This window comes from Saccostrea echinata, unplaced genomic scaffold (assembly GCF_033153115.1).
Source record: "Saccostrea echinata isolate AGI-Se365-2 ecotype Australia unplaced genomic scaffold, CSIRO_AGI_Sech_v1 ptg000002l, whole genome shotgun sequence".
Taxonomy (NCBI): domain Eukaryota; kingdom Metazoa; phylum Mollusca; class Bivalvia; order Ostreida; family Ostreidae; genus Saccostrea; species Saccostrea echinata.
Window position 1 is genome coordinate 3,977,501 of NW_026889751.1, and position 23,774 is coordinate 4,001,274.

Sequence of the window (23,774 nt, forward strand, 5' to 3'; positions counted from 1 at the left end):
ACATGATTTTTGGATCATTACATTTTGCATTGTTACATTTTGCGTTGAGATTAAGCAAAATACAACAATGCAAAATGTAATAACACATTTTTTGGTCAGTCAAGTTGAGAATAATTTTCAATTGAGTAGTGGATGAAGAAAATAAACGGAAAGAAAATAAAACAGAAGGAAAAGTAAACATATGCTTATTCTTACATTAGATCTGATTTCATCATATATTGATTTCATTAGCCATTTAAAATCAGTTGCTATTCAAATAATAGGTGTTAATTAGAAACATGCGTGCACACATGTGTGTGTGGGGGGGTATTTCGTTGATCAGTGCATCAGTTTGCTTTTGCTTTTTCATAGAAACGTGTACGAAATTTAGAAAAGAAATCTATTTATTTTTACTGGCAAGTGTAAATATAGCGGGAAGGGGGTTTCTTGACAATTAAGATATCTCACTGTTTTACAAATCGTGTGCATTGCAGACCAGCAAAAATAAAATTCTCTCTCTCTCTCCATAATAAAATGGATTGTTTCTGCATGCACATAAAAATACAATGATCAACATACGAATTAACCCCTACCCACCGCTCTCCTCACCAGACGCACACACATGCACTTCTAATTTGCTAACCAATGTACACATGCACATTGTACATGCATATCAAGAGCTTTTAAAGGACCCATGGTCAATCTTTGTAATCAAGAATGTCAGTGATGGATGTAGAATTCAGACTGATTTATAAACAGACATGTCAATCAAAGTTAAGTTATTGTTTTATAAGTATTCAATAAAAATGTTAGAAATAGAGTTAAAAAATATACAATTAGATTTAGTAATGTCCGTTAAAGCCGTAACGTTTGTCTCATAATCATAGGTCTGTCTGTTTAGTAAATTGAGTTTCCCCATTGTTATATGCTTAAATCAATTTTGTGATGTTTTGCGTTGAAAAAATTACCAAAAAATAATTATATTTGTTTTATTACATTTTGTTTCATTACATTTTGCGACGTCCTCAATGCAAAAAATAAGTAACTCAAAATGTAACAACCAAAAAGTGCATTATTACATTTTGCATTAATCCCAAAGCAAAATGTAATAACGCAAAATGTAATAATCCAAAAATTGTGTTATTACATTTTGCGTTGATCTAGATGCAAAATGTAATAATCCCAGTTTATTACATTTTGCGTTGTTATTACATTTCGCGTTGTAACAATGCTGATTTCCATATTTTCTGCAAAGATGAAGAATCCTTTTTGAATTATTTCCCTTTGTAGACATGCTATTGATGTTCAGAAGATTAAAGATATGCATGAAGCAGCTGAAAAGTTGAGACGAGAAAGATGGATTCAAGATAAGACAAAAAAGATCAAGGTAATTCTTGCAAATGCTGATGGGTTTGTTTACGCAAATTTTCTTGGATAAATTTTACTGTATTTTCACATTTTTAGAATATTCTGATTCCTAATTGCAAAGCAAGCACAGGACAGTGAAATAATTTTTTTGTTTTAGGAAATGACTGTCCAAGGGCTGGAACCAGAAATTCAAAGACTGATAGCTAAGCATAAAAATGAAATAAAGAAAATCAAGCAGATCCATGAGGCTGAGATCCTGGAATCAGATGAGAGAGCTGCTCAGCGGTATGTTAGAATGACAGAGGAACTCCGTGACCAACTAGCCAAAGAAAAAGAGGCAGCCTGCGCAAGGGAAAGGGAACTAGCTAAACAAAGGTAAAGAGCTTGCTTATAAATGATTTAAATACAGGTAAAAAGTTTTCTTACAAATGATTATTTTTTATTGTAGTGTCAGCATTACTTATTCAATTCATTAATTGTTTTAAAAAGGAGGAGATATTGAATTGAAAGTGGAGTTTTACTGTTGCATTAAGAAGATGGATTGGTGTATTTTGTGTATAAGTTGAAGCAAATAAATTTCCTTTGAACTTAACAGATATGAAAAAGAACTACAGAATGAGGAGGAGGCGTACCAGCAGCAGAGGCGTCGCTTGTATCAGGAGGTACAGGAGGAGAAGGAACGCGTGTCTCAGCAAGCATCGCGACAGCGCACCGAGCTGGACAAGCTTCAAAGACAGCTGGAGGACAGCCACGCTTTAGCTCTGGCTGCCATGAAGTCTGAATTTGAGAAAGCTAGGGAAGAGCAGGAAAATAGACACAATGTACAATTACATCAGATACATAGGAATCAAATTCTCCAACTTGACAGAAATCATTTTGAAATATAATAAATTTATGTTTGCTAAGCACAATGTTGCTTTGAAGAAAAATATATAATCATGTATTAGGGCTGAAACGATACGCCCCCTCCGTGATACAGTACGTATCGTGATACTTGTGTCACAATTCAATACATTTTAAAAAAGAAACAAATCATGAAGTTAAAGAAAACATGTATTCAGATTTCAAAAGGCAAGTAAAAGGTGGTGATAAAATAAAGAGCACTACTTGTGCTTTTGTAAATTAAAAAAGCATTTTGTTCAAGTCAATACTAGCAGTGGCAACCTGCTCTGAAACTTTCTCTGTCACAATTTTCTCCCTTGTGTGTGTCAAACTATCAAAATGAGGTTGAACCCCATGTATTTCAAGGAGTAACCAAACCCGATTATTAAAAAACTTAGCGAACCGAAAATTGAGAGAGTGAATCGAACATTGAACTGAGCATAAATATTGAACAATATCAATATTTCAGTGAATTGTTTCAGCCCTATCATATATATTTTTTCAAATACTGAAAGATTAAAAATTATGATTTAGACTGAAATTCGAGAACTAAAAGAAAGGCTAGCTGTAGAGAAAGCCTCATGGGAAGAAAACTACATGAAGAAACAGGAGACATGGATGTTACAGAAAGAACGTGAACTGAAGGACCAGGTGAGACGAGACAGGGACAAGGAGATTGAGTTTGTTATCTCGAGATTGGAGGAGGATGCCACTGCAAGCCGTGAGGAAACGGAAAAAGCTGCAGATAACAAAATCAGGTGGGTGTGTAAAAAGTGTGATGAATGGGAGACAACTCTGTTTTAATAGAGAGTGTTCCATAGTGGAACAAAAAACCAGTGTAGTTTTTTCATATAACTCAATTATATGAATACTTTAAATGTAATTTTTGTAACATTTTGTACAGATTTATATGAACTATGCAGTTGCTATTTAATGAGATCTGTTTTCTAGGAGAATCAGAGAGAAGTATGAATTGGAGATGAAAGACCTAGAAAGATCAGAACAACAAGCTCTTGAAAAATATAATGAGATGAAGGTTGGGAACAGAAGTTAAGCTGAAGGAGTAATAAATGATTATTTTACCCTAGTTTTTTTATTAACAATTTAGAATAACTACTGTTCTACGTGATTTTTTAGGCTCGGTTGACAGAAGTGAGTGGAGAGAATGAATGCCTGGTGGTCAAACTGAATCAAAAGGATCAAGAGATAGAAAATTTACAAGAGGTAGGGGCTGACAAGCTTCAAATGGTGTCACACCAAAAAAAATGTAGGCAGTTTTAATTTTACTCATGATTTCTTATCATTTTCTTCAGTGTTTTTAACAGAATTGGTTTTCCTCCCTTTTCACAATTAATTCAATGGTGAGTTTTAACTTACTGCAAAAATAGCAAAAGGAAAATTACATCCAGAAAAAATGAAGCTACATACATGTACATGTATGTTCATGAATGCAATACATTGTATTAGCTACCGGTAGTAGGAAACATACAATGTATATTTACGTATGTTATTATGCTACAGGTGTAGTATACATATTCTAGAAATTAAATAAATCATGAATGTTATTTAACTATATTTTTTTGTGTTGCAGCTTACAGACAAAATGCACAGAGAGCGTGACAGAGTTTCAGACATAATTCGACAGGAATTTGCAGACAGACTGGTGGCAACAGATGAAGAAAACAAACGAGTGAAAAATGAAATGTCAGAAATGAAGGCAAGACATCGGATAGAGCTGGATAGATGTAAAGAACAGATAGAGGATGTACGTAAACAGAAAGATGAGGAAATGGAAGAAGTCCACAAAAGGTAAGGCCCTCCGCAAGGATTCATTTTTATGGCATCGAGCTCTTGAGCTCGAATGCCATGTAGTGGGCGACAAAACTTTACGCGACCGAAGGTGTCAGTCCATGCATCCGCAAAAGAAAATAGCAATAACAATGCATCGATTTCTTTGAAATATAATAATAGCTTGAAAATAAAATTGCATCAATTATATCTACAAGTAATTTGTCACATAACAAAGATACCCTGTTTTAATTTTTATTTTCACACAAGAAAAACGTGACAGTTCTTGCGTATGAATTTCTAAAGAAAGGCTGTGTTGAATGACATGAATAACATTTACGAAGGAGAACCATGTAAACACAAACAACTTATATTAATACGCGGTAAAATAACCACAATATTAAATTAACACGAATGCTAGAAGACTAAAAGAATTGAATTTCCAACTGTAATCCTTAGTTTTTTAGGTCACCTGAGTCACTCAGGTGACCTATTGCTATCCGTTTTTGTCCGTCGTCGTGCGTCGTCCGTCGTGCGACGTGCGTCGTGCGTTAACATTTAAACATTTTCAGCTTTTTCTCTGAAACCGCTCAACCAATTTCAGCCAATTTTGGCATATAGCATCTATGGGTGAAGGGGGACAAAAATTGTGAATTTCATGGTCCCTGCCCCCCTGGGGCCTGAGGGGTGGGGCTAAAACCACCAAAATTAATGCAATCTTTAAAAATCTTCTTCTTTACTCCTGGACATCAAGCAGTCAAACTGTTGACATGATTGTAATAAGCATTGAGCCCTCTACCAAAATTGTGAAATTCATGGCCCCAGGGTCAGGGGTTCTGGTGCTAGGGCGGGGCTATATAGATCATATAGTGAAAGTGCATTATTTCTTTGAAAATCTTCTTCTCTACCCCTGGGTATTATTGAACAAAATTGAATACATATTTATGATAAGCAAGAGTGACTTTACCAAAATTGTGAAATTCATGGCCCCAGGGTCAGGGGTTCTGTTGTTAGGGCGGGGCTATATAAATCATATAGTGAAAGTGCATTATTTCTTTGAAAATCTTCTTCTCTACTCCTGGGTATTATTGAAACAAATTGAATACATAGTTATGATAAGCAAGAGTGACTCTACCAAAATTGTGAAATTCATGGCCCCAGGGTCAGGGGTTCTGATGCTAGGGCGGGGCTATATAAATCATATAGTGAAAGTGCATTATTTCTTTGAAAATCTTCTTCTCTACTCCTGGGTATTATTGAAACAAATTGAATACATAGTTTTGATAAGCAAGAGTGACTCTACCAAAATTGTGAAATTCATGGCCCCAGGGTCAGGGGTTCTGGTGTTAGGGCGGGGCTATATAAATCATATAGTGAAAGTGCATTATTTCTTTGAAAATCTTCTTCTCTACTCCTGGGTATTATTGAAACAAATTGAATACATAGTTATGATAAGCAAGAGTGACTCTACCAAAATTGTGAAATTCATAGCCCCAGGGGCAGGGGTTCTGTTGTTAGGGCGGGGCTATATAAATCATATAGTGAAAGTGCATTATTTCTTTGAAAATCTTCTTCTCTACTCCTGGGTATTATTGAAACAAATTGAATACATAGTTATGATAAGCAAGGGTGACTCTACCAAAATTGTGAAATTCATGGCCCCAGGGTCAAGAGTTCTGGTGTTAGGGCTGGGCTATATAAATCATATAGTGAAAATGCATTAATGCTTTAAAAATCTTCTCTACTCCTGGGTATTATTTAAACAAATTAAATACATAGTTATGATAAGCAAGGATGCCTCTTCCAAAATTGTGAATTTCATGGACCCTGGATCAGGGGTTCTGGTGCTAGGGCGGGGCCATATATATCCTATAGTGAAGGTGAATTATTTCTTTAAAAATCTTCTTCTCTGCGCCTGGGTATTATTTAAACAAACTATTAGTACATTGTTATGATACGCAAGTATGCCCCTTCCAAAATTGTGAATTTCATGGCCCCAGGGTCAAGGGTTCTGGTGAAAAGGGGGGGGGGGGGCTCTATTGATTATATAGTGAAAAAGCAAAATTTCTCTGAAAATATTCTTTTCTGCTTCTGGTTAAAAAGCAAAGAAGCTAAGTGTATAGTTATGATGAGCATGATTACTTCTTCCAGAGTAGTGAATTGCATGACCCCTGGGTCAGATGTGCTGGTGTAAGGGTGGGGCTCTTGATAATGTAGTGAAAATGCATTAATTCTGTTAAATAATCCTGTCTGCTCCTTAGTGTTAATCAGATAAACAAAGTGATTACTTACATGTATGATGAATAAACTTCTGGTCCCAGGGTGAGAGACTCTGGTGTTTCTCGGTGGGGATGGGAGGTGGGGGGGGGGGGGGGGGGGCTGGGGGGCTCTATTGATAATGTAGTGAATCTGTAGTAAAAACTGCATTATTTCTTTGAAAATCTTCTCTGCACCTCGGCATATCAGAGGCAAAAAGAGTAAAAGTTTTGATAAATATTTTTGAACATCTGGGCCATTTTGTCAAGTGTTCTGGTCCTGGCCAGGGCTCTATTAATTTGTATTCTACTGAGGGGAGTTATTCCCCTTTGCCATTTACTTTTGATAATTAGTCACTGTAAATAATGTACTTGAAAGGTTAATAGAATAAGAGAATTTTGCAAGATTTTTTATTGTATAATACAAAAAGTACTTTCATAGTTTTAATGATCAGGTAGACTTGTAAGTAATAGATAAATAAAAATGAGACAAAAATAACTTGTCTTGTTCAATGTTCATCAAAGACCAAGAGAGTCCAATGTAAGAGATTTCAACAAGGAATTAAAATAGTACAGAAGCATTGATAGTTTGTTAATATACTGTATGGTGATAGTGATAAATGGGGAACAGATTAGAACCTAATTTATGAACTGTTAATGAACACTAGATTAATTATTTTGTTGAACCTGATCACCCTATTTTTCTTGCTTTTGGGCAACAAAGCTTCACTTTTCAGTTCATTTTATACTCTATGGATTCTCTAAATTGTTGTATTATACTCAGGTGACCGTTAAGGCCCTTGGGCCTCTTGTTCAATCTTATAACCAATTTTATCATAAAACTGAAGTTATTACTGTATCTCACCGTTTCTTCCATATCGCATTTTACTGTATAGGCCTACCACGCCCGATCATATCTCGATCATAATTGCAACAAAGCGAGTTACGTTTGTTGTTTAGATGCACTAAAACAATGCTTAGACATTGACAATTAAAATAATATTCATATAAATTCATTAAACCCTTGATATTTCTTTAATTGACTGAAAAAGATGAGTTTGATATCCAGCATGAATATGATCGACGGTGTCTAGTCAATTCGAACCCTGCTCTATTATTCGGACCATGGCATAATGTCCCAGACTGTAAATTTGACATTTTGTTTAAAACTTAACATTTTTATTATTTAATTATTTGACCTACTGCTATTTTTGAATTAAAAAAAATGTTTTGAAATTGTTTTTCGTGTTCGATGCCATTGAAGCCTTTCAGGCTTTTGATTATTCTATAAATATAGTTCAACTGCAGTTGTTCAATTTTTGTAGCTTATTTCATATGGCAATTGACATTGAACTTAAATTGCAAAGAATATTGCAATTGACCATTTTCAAGGTAACAAATTGGTGTGAAAAAGTTCCAACGGTAAAATAAAATAGAAATTCAATGTATTAAATCCCTTTGAATTTGAACTGCAAAATTTACTTGTTATTCTAAGTTTTAATAACATTGCATTGCTGGGATGGTCTTAAGTGTCTCAGTACATGTACCATAAGATAGTTATAGACATTTATATACATGTAGTAGTGTTAAAAAGTTTGGTACACAGACAGGTTAAACTGGTAAAAGTTACATGTTATTGGAATTACTTTTGAAGTAATTTGTTTTAAATAGGAGTCCTGAAATACGAGGACTGTACTATTGCAGAATAACTTCTTATTATACTGTAAACCAACTTTTATTCGCGTGCCAGAAATATTCGCGAGTTTCGCAACCTACTTTAACTCACAAATATTAATTGCCGCGAACAATTTATTTTGCTTTGTATATGTATAAAATGTTTTTCAGTTGCAAAAATTAATTTCGCAGATCGGTTTCGAACTGACAAATCGCAAAGAAAAGATGACACGAATAATAGTTGGTTTACAGTATCTAAGTTCTTGGTACACGTGAGTACATCCATAAAAGATAAAGAACTGCATTTGTATTTATTAGGGTGAAGCAAGCCATTGTGAAGAAAGAAGATGTGGTGACCCAGTTAAGAGAACAGTACAGCGCGGCCCAAAAGAGGGCGGACCACCTCGAGGGTCTCCTCCAACAGCAGAGGAAGCAGTTATTAGGCAAAAAATAATGATAATAATAAAAATAGATCTCATGCTGACATTCAAAGCCATTTCAAAGCTTTACTGACATGTTGAACATCACAGGGAAGTGATAATGGAAGATAACTTATTAAGAGATGATGTTGCTCTTGACAAGATATCGGACAACATTGTTCCCCCAGAGTTGTTGCTTTATGACATGATACAAGGATAAGCCACCAAGTCTCACTGTAAACCCACATAGAGACATACAGCCACAAAGGATTGTGTTCCAGAATGGATCTTTTTTCTATTTTAATTATTTTAGGTAAATTGTAGAAACCTGTATTAGAAAACGTAATTTAATTTTAGTATAAATGGAAGAGGTACTGTACAGCAGGAAATTAACTCGCGGAGTTAATATTCGCTATATTAGCGGAATTAAAAATTCTGCTAACTCAACCTACAGTGAATAAATCTTCAAAAATTGATAAGGATAAATTGAAATATTACCGATTTCTGTGATTAGATTCGTTAACTCTATTTGTGTTTCCTTGCAGAGATGTAGACTGTCTTCCTAATTATGCGGGTGAACGGAACATGCAGTTGTTGTTTTTTTAAAGCCTAATTGATAAATAAACATCTATAACTAACATTTAATTCTGCCACCCAGTAGAGGTGTGATGTAATTATCTATAAAACATGTTAGATTTCACCTGCGTGCGTATCAATCAGTCTTATTGTCTTTAATCAAGGCACTTACTTAGTAAAGACAACACTAGTAGGTGTGTTCCCGTTTTGTACACATTTGATAATTAGGTATAGAACAATAGGTGTGAAATATGTTTCGATAGCAATTATAGTCTGAACTTAGTCTGGTATTTAATCAGGTTCAGAATCGACACCATACGTGAGGACAATACTTGCAGTGCTGAAAAAGTTTTTGTGTAATTTTTCCTTTCCGTGAATTCAAATGACCGCGATTTGATGCAAATTGAACAAATTGCAATCTTTTCCGACCACGATTTTAACCTGCTGTACAGTAGTTGTGGCTTAGATATTTCACTGAGATGGTGTTGAATTATCATGATCAGTTTCACCAAGTTCAAGTAAATTAAACATATTTTTGCATGGATTAAAATCAATGTACAATGCATAAATGAGAGGAGGTTCATTCAGTTTCTTATGGTGAGTTGCTGCCCTGTAGATGCACATGTGTATACATGTACAGGTGTAGTAGGACATTTTAATCAAGAAACATGGACTTTCTAAATATAATATTTTTTTACCTTCATACATGAACTTGTAATTATCTTAAAGTGCTAGTATGTTTCTACCTGAAATGTTTAGTAGACATTTTTTTTTCCCACATAGGAAATGTAGGACAATTATAATTGGAATTTTTATGTACCCGTATTTCAGTTTGCTTTAATTTTAGCTCTTGATGTTATACCAATGAAATGTGATGTGAACTGTAAATCCATCCAAACTCAAATCTGTGATATTATTTATTTCATCTGAATTTACATGTGTATAGAAGCAGAAATTCTCCTTTGTTGAAATGTTTTGACTTTATACAAAAAATCTTAATTTTTTGGTCTCTTAATTGCTAATAAGTAACAACCATTGGTATCCCTGGTAACATTTTTTAAGGATTTAATTTTATTGTAGAAATTTATCCACAAAAGAAACAGGAATTATCCTGCTTCTACAGTATTAAGTGTCTGTCAGAATGGAGTTTGTGTGTAAAGATGACCTCTGAGCAGTATATATATATTATTTACCATAAATCTTGAAAACTTTTCTATGATGGCTTCTCATCTGACAGTATTTTTTCTCCTTTTAATGTTACATAACTCGTATTCATTCATTGATCTGAAGATTTGAATCTCTGATGAATCCCTCCCTTCATACTTTAGATCCATTGTAGGGGGAATGTTGTGGTTTATTGAACGTTTCAAAATTGAACTAGCTTTCAAGAAATATTCATAGATAGTTTTATGAATGAAATGGTTGTACTCAAAACTTTGCACATTCCAACTTATATCCAAAGGATTTTTCCTTCAGAGATATTTCAGTGGAATAAGGTAACTTTGTGTTGTTTGATGAACATTTTGTTATACTAATTATTTACTGACTAGTAGTTTTTTTTGTGAGTAGTTGGATGCTGGCCTAAATAAACATTTTGTTATGTTTTAGACAACAATAAATTACAGTACAGTATTAACTTTGATGTCTCTCTTGCTCCCACATGAGCAGCTATACCAATTTGCTGTCAGAGAAGTTGGAATAAACAAACGTGACTGAGCAGATGATTAGAAGTAAATGTAGAGACACTGAGCAGATGAAATACATGTAAATGTGTACAGTCACTGAGCAGATATAATAAACGTGCACAGTCACTGAGCAGATTTAAAAAAACATGCAGTCACTGAGCAGATGAAATAAACATGCACAGTCACTGAGCAGATGAAATATACAGTCATTGAGCAGATAAAATAAATGTGCAGAGTCGCTGAGCAGATAATGTCTATATACAGTCCTTGTGCAGGTGAAATAAATGTGCAGTCATTGAGTAGATAAAAAAGCACAGTCACTGAGCACATAATTGTGACTGGTTACAGTAGCCTAGTGGTAAGGCATTGACTTTGTGGTTGGGAGGCCTGGTTTCGATTCTCATTTACTATGCCACGTCAAACCTACAACATTAAGCATATGTAGTGATTGTTCCTTCACCAAGTGCCTGTCACTAGACATGAAAGTCACTGCTATTTTGGATGAGACCATTAAAACCCAGGGCTAGTGTCATGGTAGGCATTGGCACAATAAAGAACCCTCACTGCTCAATGGCCTTGAGTGCTAAGTATAGGTCTAAATTTGGAGTCCTTCACTGGTATATGATGACGTCTCTATTTGAGTGAAAAATTCTTTAAATGGGAAGTAAAACAATATACAATCAATCAATCATAACTGTGTACAGTCACTGAGGTGGTGAAATACATGTACTCAAGAAGAAGTTGAAAATGTGTAAAGTTTACAGACAGATGGGGGCTGAACAATGGGTGATAAGAAAAGCTTACTTGAGTTTATAGCTCAGGCCTAAGGTTATTGAAGCAGTCTTAGATTTAGTCACAATTGGTACATCAATTTCATAAAGTTTAATGTTTTTAAAAGTTGTTTCCCTTTGACGTTTTTCAAGTGTCAGTTTATATCAAATTCTCATGTTATGAATGACTGAAATTTTTTTACCTAATTCTAAGACTGCTTCATAATCCTGGGGCCAGATGAGCTAAAACTGGTAAAAAATAAATAATTAAGAGAGATGTTTCTTGCATCATATACTTTAATTCAGGCAATCAACAATATACACATGCTGTATAAAATACTGTTAAACTTGAATCAAACAAAAAATCTTGTTTAAAAAAAATAATAAGATTTGACATGATGGACATAAATCTTCAAACTGTAAAGTTTTTGATTATTCAGTTGGAACACTTCCAGTATTAATCTTTCCTAAAATATTCCTATATGTATTTTGTGATTATTAAATATACTACTAAAGGAAGCTGAGAGGTGGTGTCTTACGTCATTGATGCTTGCATGTTAAACCAACATGTTACAAGACTCGGTAATCAACCAAAAAAAGAAAGGTTTATCACAGAAATGGGGTAAATTCAGCACAATAAAGCTTAATTAGATAGTGCAATGAGTGAAAAATGAAATTGATATAAATATATTGCACACAACCTTAAAATGCTGTGAATATAAAAATAGTTGACATGCATGCATATTGCAGCACTTTTCCAATACCTTATTTCCCAGTTCACATATAAAGTAAGAAAGATGAAAGTACTACTTAAAAAAAAAATTACAGAAAGAGGGTCCTTACCAAATGTTAAAACAAAATTCCAATCCTCACCCAATTTTTAACGACAAAAATTAAATTTAAGTAAGTAAACTTTTAAAGACAAAGATTTAATTTATGTATGTCATGTATGATGAAGTACCCTACTGCTGCACATTTTAATTAAAGTTCACATCTGGTGAACAAAAGACTGATTGCCGTAAGAGACCTGATTCATGTCTATATTTAACTGATCAGAAAATGACATTTTCTTTTTAAATTCCAGTGTTTGACATGATAGAAATGTCTGTTTAGTCTAAGTTTATCCAGCTATTTTCTGGATATTCTGTTTCTATTGCTGTTTAGATTTCAGGGGAGGAAGTTCCCGAGATAACAGCCTGGACACCATCCAGTCCATCACAACCTCCGGTAAAAAGGAATTCAGCCGGGCCAACATCTGAAAAAAATTTTTAAATATTATAATTAAAAAGTGAAGCACTGCTCTCTTGAAGAACATTTCATTGATTGTTCTCAGTGGCCTGACAATTAGAGAGGTTTTGAAGTTATCAGGGTATCAAATTTTGAATTCATTTCAGAAATAATGGACAAACTAGGTCTTTATTCAGAATAGCTCACTAGAGCCTTTGACTTATGTATGTAAGACTCTGAAAAAAATGACCTTGACATTGAAGCTCTGACCTTTAAAGTAAAAATTACATTTACACTATATTTTGAAGAAAAATACATGTATGTCTTAGAGAACCTTGATTTTGAATCATGCCCTCAAAAATTTCCAAGAACCATTCTCTTTAGTTGAGCATTAACTCAACTTAAGGTCAGATGACACATTCTTCAATGATATATAATTTTTTCCAAGAATTTGTCCTTGAAGTTTTGCTGCTTTAACAAGTTTCCTCACAAAAAATTGAGGTACCTTACCAGGCACTTATGCAAGAGGATGGTGTTTCCTATATAATCCCATTTGAACTCTTTGGTTTGCCAATATCACAACATTTTTGTGTCTTTACCTTTTGACATTTTGAAAACAGTTTAAAATCACAAGATAATGATAATTATAATCAATTTCTTGTATATTATGAAGAGATACAAAACAGATATTGGAGCAACATGTCATCAGACCTTAAAGTCTAGATACCATCTGGAAGCGAGTTTTCAGCTCACCTGAGCCGAAAGCTTAAGTGAGCTTTTCTGATTGAAATTTGTCTGTTTTTGTTGTCTGTTGTTATTGTAAACCTTTCACATTTTCATCTTCTTCTCAAGAACCACAGGGCCAATTTTAAAAATGTATGATCCGATCTCTTTAATCTCAAAAAATTAAGATTTACCACCATCATTTATTTACAGTGTGAAAGGTTCTAACTTTCCAAAAATTATACACTCTAGTTCGCACCTGTTCCAGAGAAAAAGAAATTAAAAAGTTATATAAAAAAAAAATTATTAAATACAAGGACTGCTGATAAGCACATGCGCACTTACTAGTTTCGGTTCTAGCTTCAGTCGTAAACATGAGATTTCACAAGTCCATATTAGGAGGTGTGGAAAGCTGGTTAATATATTATATTGGTATATTTCTACCTTATTGAATAAACAATTTATTTTGAACATGGTATGAGGTAAATAGGTGGTTAACTATGAAATTGTACCAGTAAACAAATGCATGTGTTTTACCTAAAGATCACGCAATCGTTCTTGAAAGATCTTTATGCTGAATATTCAAGAGTTTTTGTTTGTAAGTCAAAGAATTATTTCTCTAAATTACAACAAAGGCACAAAACATGGATAAGCGGAAAGGATATTTTTCATCATTTTAAGATATGATAAACTAATTTCCATAGTTAAAAGTACATTATACTCGCGGACCATACAGCTTTAAGCAAACTTGCCACAAAGCATCCTTGGGTGAAGGCAATTCAGTTGTTTAAATGAAGGGCCATGCCCTCTTTCTAGGGGAGATACTGTTAATAAAGAATTATTAAAATTTAATGGCATCTTTCAAAAATCAAGAACCACTGGGCCAGAAAAGTTGAATTTTATGAAAATTTTGTTACAAATTATAGATTCAAGTTTGTTCAAATCATGACCCCTGGGGGTAGGTTGGGTCTCACTGGGCAATCAAAGTTTTACATAGGAATATATAAGAAAAGATCTTAACAACTGTATGGATGCATCCTCAGGTAGTGTAGATTCAAATTTATTCAAATCATGACCCCTTGGGGTTAAGGTGGGGCCACAATGGGCAATAAAAATTTTACATTGTATTATATAGCTAAAATCATTAAAAATAACTTCTTCTCAATAACTATATGAAGTATGAAGTCTATACAGCTATAGTTTTAAAAGTTATCACTGGGAAACCAAGAATGAGCTCTTGTCCAACTGCCATCCAGGTCAGATTGCCCCTTCCTCATTATGCAGGGTTATCCCTAAAAATTGAAATAGCAGGGAACATTAAAAAAGAAGAAGGGGTCAGAGGTTCCTCCCCTAACTTTAAGGTGGAGGGGAATACCAGTATACGGGGGGGGGGGGGGGGGGGGGGGGATTACATCATTATAGGTGGGAAAATTCCCCAGCCCCGGAGTCCTAGAGACAACCCTGTTATGGTATACTCCCACAACTTCATTAACAGGGTAAATGTACAGGGATAATAAGAAAGGAGTAACTTTGCCAATTTTACAATACTCTTTTCCTTCTGACTTAATTGCAAAATGTTTACCCCCAGAGTACACATTGTTAGAGAAAAAATATTTAGGAATTCTGAAACTCACACAGAATACATCAAATAAGCCATTTCCTCCATCCACCAAGTAGCGAATTCTTGGGCTCTGGTTGATGACAGCATCCTCCAAGGCATCTAAGACAGGGGCCAGGGTAGGGTAAGATGTACTTGAGGTCCCCTTGGCTCCCTCAAACAAACAGTCCAAGTATTCCTTACCATAGGTTTCTCTCACCTCCTCTCCAGCCTCAGTCCACATGGTGTTAAAATCTCTCTTCATTATAGCTAACTGTTTAAAATTGTATATAGTTTAGAAATTTTGTATAAGATAGGCCCCATGCATAGAAAAATATTTTTATAGGACAATAAACAACATCAAAAACAGATACTCCCAAAAACCATCTGGTTTAAGCAAGTACATATTTTTCCAGTATTACACATCAAATTTTATGCCTATCTTCTAACTTTGCTCTCAAAAATGTAACCTTGAAGCTAAAATTTATTTGTTGAATGATATAATATCTGACTTCAATAAAACTTACTGATTTTTCATTCAACATTCCGGTTGCCCCTCCAAAGTTTCCTGGCTCCACAATCACCACTTTCAGCCCAAACTTTCTCATCTCAATCCTCAGACCATCAGAGAAAGCTTCTCCTGCATACTTAGCCATGGTGTATGCTGAAGCCACAGGAAACACACAGCGCCCTCTAACACTGGTTACATTCACCACTCGACCTATATAGAAAATACCCATTTATATTGCATCTACAAGTATTGAGTTAAATAAAAAAGTATTTAAAATCAAATGCAAGACAATTTGTAGAAAACTAATGCCAAAATTAAGATGAAGAGTTCCTCAATTTCTAAGAATATGGTAAATGGAGAGACTACCTTTGCTCTTCCTCAGAAGTGGTAGGAAGGCTTTTGTGGTCCTGACCATTCCAAATAAATTAACATTCATAATTCTGTGGTACATATCCATGGTACAAAAGTCAATATCTCCAAGGAAATTGACTCCTGCATTGTTGACTAATGCCCACAACCCTTTCAGGATAAAAACAACAACACTTAATTTGATTAGTATTACCAGTAGCATATTGTAAACATCAAAGCTGTGTGATATTATACTACAAATACAGAATAAATCATCAGATGTGAATATATTCTTATATCATGAGGTTATAAATTGTTAACTTCTAACATACAAAAATCTAAACAGTCTTGACAAAACTAACAACGATCACAGGTGTTCTACGTCTCATATACAGTCAACCCTTGATATCTTGAACTCAATGGGACTGAGAAAAAAACTTAGACATATCCAAGGATTCGAGATATCCAGGGTAAAATACTTAAAGAATAAGGGGTTGGGACTTTGAAATCACTTGGACATATCCATGGTATTTGAGATATCAGTGTTTGAGATACCAAAGTTCAACTGTATTATTTCTGACAATCACCTGAGTAAAACAAGAGGCCCATGGGCCACAACGCTCACCTGAGTTACTTTTGCCCTGCTGTTCTTCACAAGACCTCCCCTTTGTAATATTTATTGCGACCCCGCCCTACCCCTGGGGGCTATGATTTGAACAATTTAGAATCAACAATACCCAAGGATGCTTCCACATAAGTTTCAGCTTTTCTGGCCCAGTGGTTCTTAAGAAGAAGATTTTCAAAGATTTTGCCTATATATTTCAATGTAAAACTTTGATTCCCTATTGTGGCCCCCGCCCTACCCCCAGGGGCTATGATTTGAGTAATTTAGAATCTACGCTACCCAAGGATGCTTCCACATAAGTTTCAGCTTTTCTGGCCCAGTGGTTCTTAAGAAGAAGATTTTCAAAGATTTTGCCTATATATTTCAATGTAAAACTTTGATTCCCTATTGTGGCCCCGCCCTACCCCCAGGGGCCATGATTTGAACAATTTAGAATCTACGCTACCCAAGGATGCTTCCACATAAGTTTCAGCTTTTCTGGCCCAGTGGTTCTTGAGAAGAAGATTTTCAAAGATTTTGCCTATAGATTTCAATGTAAAACTATGATTCCCTATTGTGGCCCCGCCCTACCCCCAGGGGCCATGATTTGAACAATTTAGAATCTTCTCTACCCAAGAATGCTTCCACATAAGTTTCAGCTTTTCTGGCCCAGTGGTTCTTAAGAAGAAGATTTTCAAAGATTTTGCCTATATATTTCAACGTAAAACTTTGATTCCCTATTGTGGCCCCGCCCTACCCCCGGGGGCCATGATTTGAACAATTTAAAATCTACACTACCCCAGGATGCTTCCACATAAGTTTCAGCTTTTCTGGCCTAGTGGTTCTTGAGAAGAAGATTTTTAAAGATTTTTCCTATATATTTCTATGTAAAACATCGATTCCACATTGTGGCCCCGCCCTACCCCCGGGGGTCATGATTTGAACAATTTAGAATCTACACTACCCCAGGATGCTTCCATATAAGTTTCAGCTTTACTGGCCCTGTGGTTCTTGAGAAGAAGATTTTTTAATGACCCCACCCTATCTTTGTCTTCTCTTGATTATCTCCCCTTGTGAGGGGACTTGGCCCTTCATTTTAACAATTTAAATTTCCCTTCACCCAAGGATGCTTTGTACCAAGTTTGGTCAAAATTGGCCCAGTGGTTCTTGAGAAGAAGTCAAAAATGTGAAAAGTTTACAGACGGACGGACAGACAGACAGACAGACGGACAGACAGACGGACGACGGACAAAATGTGATCAGAAAAGCTCACTTGGGCCTTCGGCTCAGGTGAGCTAAAAAGTAGCAATTTTATCTACTGGTATACTAACCACATCCAGTAGCCCTGTCTGTTTTAGTCACATACTCCAGAGCTGAATTGACATCAGCATCATTTGTGATATCCATCTTCAGAATATGCATTTGCCCTGTGGTACTTTCCTTGAGGTGTTTGGCTCCCTCACACTCCGGATTCAAACAGCCAGCAAAAACTGTGAATCCCATGGCATCAAATCTATTGGCAATGGCATTACCAAATCCTGTAAAAGCAAGAGATGTTTATTTGACATGTTAAAACCAATCCATAGGACTGTAGCTAAGGCTAACCTCAGCATAATACAAAGATGGAATGATGAGAATAAATTAGGGATGTCAATTTTGTCAATAATTCATATTGGAATATTCAATGAAAGTATTCGAATATATTCGATAAAAAAAATAAAATCTGTTTTATTTCAAATATGCGTCATGAAAGGTTAAGCGTAGGTATACTTATATTGGAAGTAAAATTGTATGAAGACTTTTGCAGGTGTACAATAAGAAATTCCATTTGATATTTGTCAATGTTTGAAATAAATAATTGATTTAAATGTAGAAAAGTATAATTTTAACAAATGAAACATGTGTATTTATAGTAGGAACCAGTCGTCTTACCAAAGGCAAGATATAGTCGTAACGGTATACTGTTCACATTTCAATACGTGTAATGAATTACAATTACCTGCCTAATAAGAGATATGATTATAATCTTTGATACAATGTAAACAAATATTTCCATAGAAAATTTTCCTAGGTAATAAACTAATTTCCCGATAATGAATATAAAATTCAGGATTATCTACAACCTGAGATAATCAAGTAATTTACACATTTATTCTGAAATTAAGCCCTTTACAATATTAATTACAGACTAATTCTATCAGATATCCGTTCAATTATCAATTAATTTATACTCTTCACGCCTTTTAGACATTATAAGATTTCATTTTGTTGTCCTCGATTCTAGATCTGATCATATCTTACTAAAAAAAATATGAAAGTACGTTTTGTATTATACATTAAGCATTATTGTACAATTCTTTAACACCTTACTCAAAACAAAATACATGTAATTTAGTAGATCTATAAGATAAGAAAGTGGTGAAAGAAATCAGACAATCGAAATTGATCGCTAGTAAATTACACAGGGATAATTCCAGCACTGTTCTAATAAAAATTTATTAATCACAGTACTTCTTTTTATGAAATCTGAAATTTACCGAATATTCGAATCTTAAATTCATATTCGAATATCAACTCATCGAATGAATATTCGAATATTCATTGCCATCCCTAGAATAAATACAGTCAAACTTCGTTATCTTGAACTTGATGGGGCAGAGGAAAAAACTAATATCCGATATCTAGGATTCAGATTCAAAATATTGAGGTTGAAATAAGTTAAAAAAAGAAGTTTGGACTTCCTACACACTTCAACATATCCATGATATTTGAGATATTGATATCTGAGAACTTCCCTTATCTATGCAGCAGTATTCCAACATCACCTCCATATGGTGTTTATGTCTCCCGACTGATTCGATACGCGAGAGCCATGCTCTGAATATGATCAATTTTTTAAACAAAGGCAAGCTATAAAGTACTGACAAAAAAGTTGATGTTACAAGAATATCAACAACCCCTTTAAGGTCAGACGATATGTTCCTCAAATATCTGTTTTGTATATCTTCGTATTGTGTGGAAAATATTCCAAATTTCAATTACTTTCTGATTTCTAAACTGGTTTCTAATTGTCTTTAAAAAATTGAAACACCAAAAAATGAGTTATTGGCTAATTAAGTTTTTTCCAAAAGGAGTTTATAGGAAACAACATCCTCTGGTATCTTGCACAAATGCCTGGTAAGGTACCTCAATTTTTTGCTAGTAAACGTGTTAAAGTAGCAATACTTCAGTGACAAAATCTTAGAAAAAATTATATATTATTGAGGAACGTATCGTCTGTCCTTAAAGTCAGCTTTTTGCAAATTCTATGGTCTTAATTATGACCTTGTTTATAAATACAACCTATCATTGGGGTCTTATTTTGTTTGCATGTTTCATACCATTTGTAAGCTAGGTCATTGTTTTTATACTAAATTTGACAATAGGTATTCTGTCTACCTGATCTATACATAGGGCTCATGAGAGATGTGACCATGCAGTCAACACAGGATGCTTACTCCTCCTAGGCACCTGATCCCACCTCTGGTGTTTCCAGGGGTCAGTGTTTTGCCCCTTTTATTCATTTGTTTTGTTTCCTGGATTTATGAGATTGATAACTGTTTGTTATCTTCACCTTTTACAGAATGAAGTTCAACTGTAATGAACTAAAAACAAACCAAAACATGTTACCAAACAATTGTTTTTGTTGTTGTTTTTTTACCCACCTGTGTCACAACCAGTGATGAGCACACCCTGTCCTTTAATTTCAATAGGCTTGTACAACAACTTTCTCAGTAATGTTAAGACAGCCAGCAAAATAAGTATTGTCAGCACAATGGTTCCAATGTACTTCTGAGCTACCACTATAGGGATACAGAACAGGACAAACAGGTACATAGACTCAAAGAACTGGAGCCCAATGAACTCAGCTACCCTCATCTCTGGAATTAATCATTTATTTCTCAATAAACAACATTTACGAAATGCAATAGGAATGATGAAGCTAAATAGTTTATATGTCTGCATGCGTTTATAATTACTAGTATTATCTTGAAACATAACTGTGGGTGAATTAAAAAAAAAATGACCACCAAACTGAATTTTTTTGGCAAAATTCAACTACTCATAACATATTTTTCACTTATATCATCATATTGCAAATACATTCTAGTTTAAAATCCTGAAGTGGCAATAGAATAGACAAATGGATTAAAAAGTTTCAGAATTTTTATTAGTAAAATTTCTTTTGAAAAAAGAAAATATCATTACACCTTAAAAGACTTTCTAAAATACATAATCACAAGAAATTATAGTTTTTTATGCTTCAAAATGGTAAAAGGGGTATAAATGATTAAATCTAGACCTTGAATGAGTATCTTCTCTTGTACATATGACAAAAATGTGGCTTTTTGATTTTTATTTTACATTTTTTTTCAATTGTGGTTTGAAAAGTTTTAATAAGAAAAAAATATGAAGCAATAAAATTCCTCAAAATTCACTTTTTTGTCAGTTCAAGTCAATTCTTTAAATCTAAGCCAAAAAAGAATTGTTATATACGAGTTCTCTTACGAAAAATACTAGATTTTGAAGTGACCCTATGTTACATTATTGTGTTGCACTCATGACATCTGATATGTATTTTATTTAACATTGTTTTAAAAATTATAACACACAATAGCCCATTCTTACTTTGTAAATCAATTTGTCATGTTGATATTTTTCATTGTTTAGAGGAGGTTTTTCATATTTTGAAGACCTTAAAACATGATTATTTGCAAACTGTAATATATATAAATTGTATGTAAAATATATGTGAAATGATGTAAACTATTCCCTGAATTGACTGTAAAATTTCTGTAATTTGTTGATAGACATAGTGTTTTGAACATCAAATAGTATCAAGCATTTTTTTTCAACTTATTTTTTAGTAGAGATAGTTAAGAAGCATCGGTAATTATAAAGCAGTTTTGTTGCATTCCTGACTGCAGTAAAGTTTAAAATAAAAACCATAGAACACAAAAATTCATAAAGTGTGGGCAACATCAAGTGGTAATGAAATTGTGCAATATTTATAGTCCAATACTTCATAATTAAAACAGATGAAAGTATTTAAAATTCGCATTTTATCTGGAATTATACCCTATTTTATGCCAAAAAACTAGCTTAAATGTATATTTAGAAGATAAAATGTATTTTAAAGCATATTTTCCTTTAGAAGACAAACACAGTAACCCACTAGAAAAATTCTACTCATCATTTTTTCTTTATTTTTATTCTTATTGGATGATTTATAATTCTAACATATTTGTTGCACTCCTGACCAAAAGCACTGGGGCCTTTAAAGTAGAATTGTGAAGTGAAAATTACATAAGAACTTGTTCTGTTGTTTCAGTGAAGTTGAGGAGGAATTACTTGAATTTTATGACAATGTTTTAGTGTGTTTATTTTTTACGTTCATTAAAAAAATTACAAAAAAGATAAAAACACATCTGAATTGATAAAATTGAAAAAGGAAGGATTTTAATAATAAAACTGTCAATAATTTAGCATTAAATTATACAAAAAGATCATTATTAATTAATGAATACTTCTAAGCATGAATAGAAGTCTTTTCGTCACACAACTTGAATCTTTAAAAAAATGTGTTGCACTCCTGACCATAGAAATATGGATCTGAAGCACAGACACATCCTGTAATTGATAAATCTATTTGGTAAAAATGTTCTTTGTGTCTTTATTTTCCAAAATAAAAATCAGATAATCATATAATGATAACAGTTTTTTCATGCTTGGGAGCAAAACATCAAATGTTGCACTCCTGACATTTTTGGGTATGCACATATAATTGACTCTCATTAATGCTGCTTGTGATTTATATAACATTTTTAAGTTTTAAAATGTAAATCAGTTATTATTTTACACTTCCAAAATTCTTTTTTGTCTTAATTTTCTATCAGAATTTTACAATTGATGTTTTTTTTGGCAACACTACATTTTTTCTGTTGCACTCCTGACATGGTATAACATTTTTTTAAACATCAGCCATGACCACAACCTGATTAAACAAAAGTTATGACAGTCTACATTTAAAGCTCAATACTTTGAATATTATCAGGAAAGTCTTTATTTTCAACATGAAGCATTATTTTTTATTTCACAGAGCTCCAAAAAATATTGAAATTTCAAAATGTCACAAAAAGGTGTTGCACTCCTGACAATTTTAGCATCATTTTTGGGCATAACTTTTTTGTTAATTGAGATATCAATGAGATATTTGGCAGGTATTTAGACACTATCTAAAGACATATGCTGAGACATAGAAATCTATTTTCATTGCCTGTATTTTTAGTGTGGGTTGATAAATATGCGTTTGGTCATTTTTTTGAATTCACCCTTGTATAACTTTTTCATTGAAGTTGAATGCAATTCTGTTCTTTCCATTAATCATTATTATCTTATAATGACATTCACTCAGGGCCAAGACACATCATCACACTCTCTTTACAAGAAACTTTTATCTTGAAAACATCAACATGTGATTTTTTTTAAAATTATCATAAAGTTATTGACCAGACATGAAAGAAGACATATTTCCCATTTGATCATCTACTGTATGATTAAATCAAAGAGTACATGAAGGAAATCTAAATTAAGATATCCCCCCCCCCCCCCCCCCCCCCCCGTGTGTGTGTGTTCTCTGACTTTATCACTGATCTGATGTTTAAAAAAATCCACTCAAGAGAACATTTTAAGTCAAGAAACTTGAAAAATCATAAGAATTCGAGTGATTTAACTGAATCATGATCCACCTGCTTTTATTTGATTTTGACATGTCATATATGAACATGATGAATTCATATGACTGTCATAGAACCTCGTAAAACTATTGTCCTTATCCCAATTTATGAAACGAAACTTTTTATAACAAGAATAATATATATATATATATATATATATATATATATATAACAAGAACAACATACTCGTAAGCCTAGGTGCTACGTGCTCGATCTCCTCCGCTCCTACTTTCACTTTCCGTTCTACGCTTATTCGGAACTTTTCTTGACTTATTCTCTTGAAAAGACGATGGAATCCATTCGGCTAACTTTGGAGTTTATTCATCATAATATTGGAAATAATGTGAAAGTAGAGCTAGGTGTGAACTTGAGTAGAAAATGTAAAATGTGAACGTTTGAACTCAGTTGAAGGATAAAGTCTCCTACTTTTAATCACTGTTCATTTCAAATACAAAAATGAACAAAGCTTGTCTGTGAACCATCACAATCGAGAGCAGTGTTTATTTCTTGGGATTATCTATTTAATATAGATTAACGGTAGGCTCTAGTCAGTCTAGAGAAATATATTTTTCCATTTGAAAGCCAATGTAAT

At 33.8% G+C, this 23,774-nt stretch overlaps 2 protein-coding genes across 2 annotated transcripts in view; one reads left to right on the forward strand and one right to left on the reverse strand.

The window, feature by feature from the left end:
- The window catches only part of LOC133205516 (centrosomal protein of 131 kDa-like), a 20,476-nt gene extending 9,899 nt beyond the window's left edge, over window positions 1–10,577 (forward strand). Inside the window, exons 13-20 of the mRNA XM_061341347.1 lie at window positions 1,270–1,366; window positions 1,505–1,722; window positions 1,943–2,168; window positions 2,764–2,987; window positions 3,181–3,265; window positions 3,367–3,453; window positions 3,821–4,038; window positions 8,265–10,577. Of these exons, the coding sequence (XP_061197331.1) occupies window positions 1,270–1,366; window positions 1,505–1,722; window positions 1,943–2,168; window positions 2,764–2,987; window positions 3,181–3,265; window positions 3,367–3,453; window positions 3,821–4,038; window positions 8,265–8,400 (1,291 nt within the window). The 3' untranslated portion in view covers window positions 8,401–10,577. The remainder of the gene's footprint in view (window positions 1–1,269; window positions 1,367–1,504; window positions 1,723–1,942; window positions 2,169–2,763; window positions 2,988–3,180; window positions 3,266–3,366; window positions 3,454–3,820; window positions 4,039–8,264) is intronic.
- A 1,096-nt stretch (window positions 10,578–11,673) lies between these two features.
- Window positions 11,674–23,392, reverse strand: LOC133205549 (short-chain dehydrogenase/reductase family 9C member 7-like). The gene is made up of 7 exons (XM_061341389.1): window positions 23,369–23,392; window positions 20,111–20,326; window positions 17,738–17,944; window positions 15,821–15,973; window positions 15,471–15,664; window positions 14,981–15,217; window positions 11,674–12,651 (listed from the first exon to the last, which is right to left on the reverse strand). The coding sequence occupies exons 2-7, from the start codon at window positions 20,322–20,324 to the stop codon at window positions 12,547–12,549; spliced, it is 1,110 nt and encodes a 369-aa protein (XP_061197373.1). The 5' UTR covers window positions 20,325–20,326; window positions 23,369–23,392; the 3' UTR covers window positions 11,674–12,546.
- Window positions 23,393–23,774: the final 382 nt, after the last annotated feature.

Excerpts from the sequence above, each read along its gene's own strand:
- LOC133205549 (XM_061341389.1), bottom strand. The coding sequence starts at position 20,324 with ATGAGGGTAGCTGAGTTCATTGGGCTCCAGTTCTTTGAGTCTATGTAC. Across the intron at positions 17,945-20,110 it reads CATCACTGGTTGTGACACAG|GATTTGGTAATGCCATTGCC; the intron begins GTGGGTAAAAAA and ends TTGCTTTTACAG. Across the intron at positions 12,652-14,980 it reads GCTTATTTGATGTATTCTGT|ATGTTGGCCCGGCTGAATTC; the intron begins GTGAGTTTCAGA and ends AATTTTTTTCAG.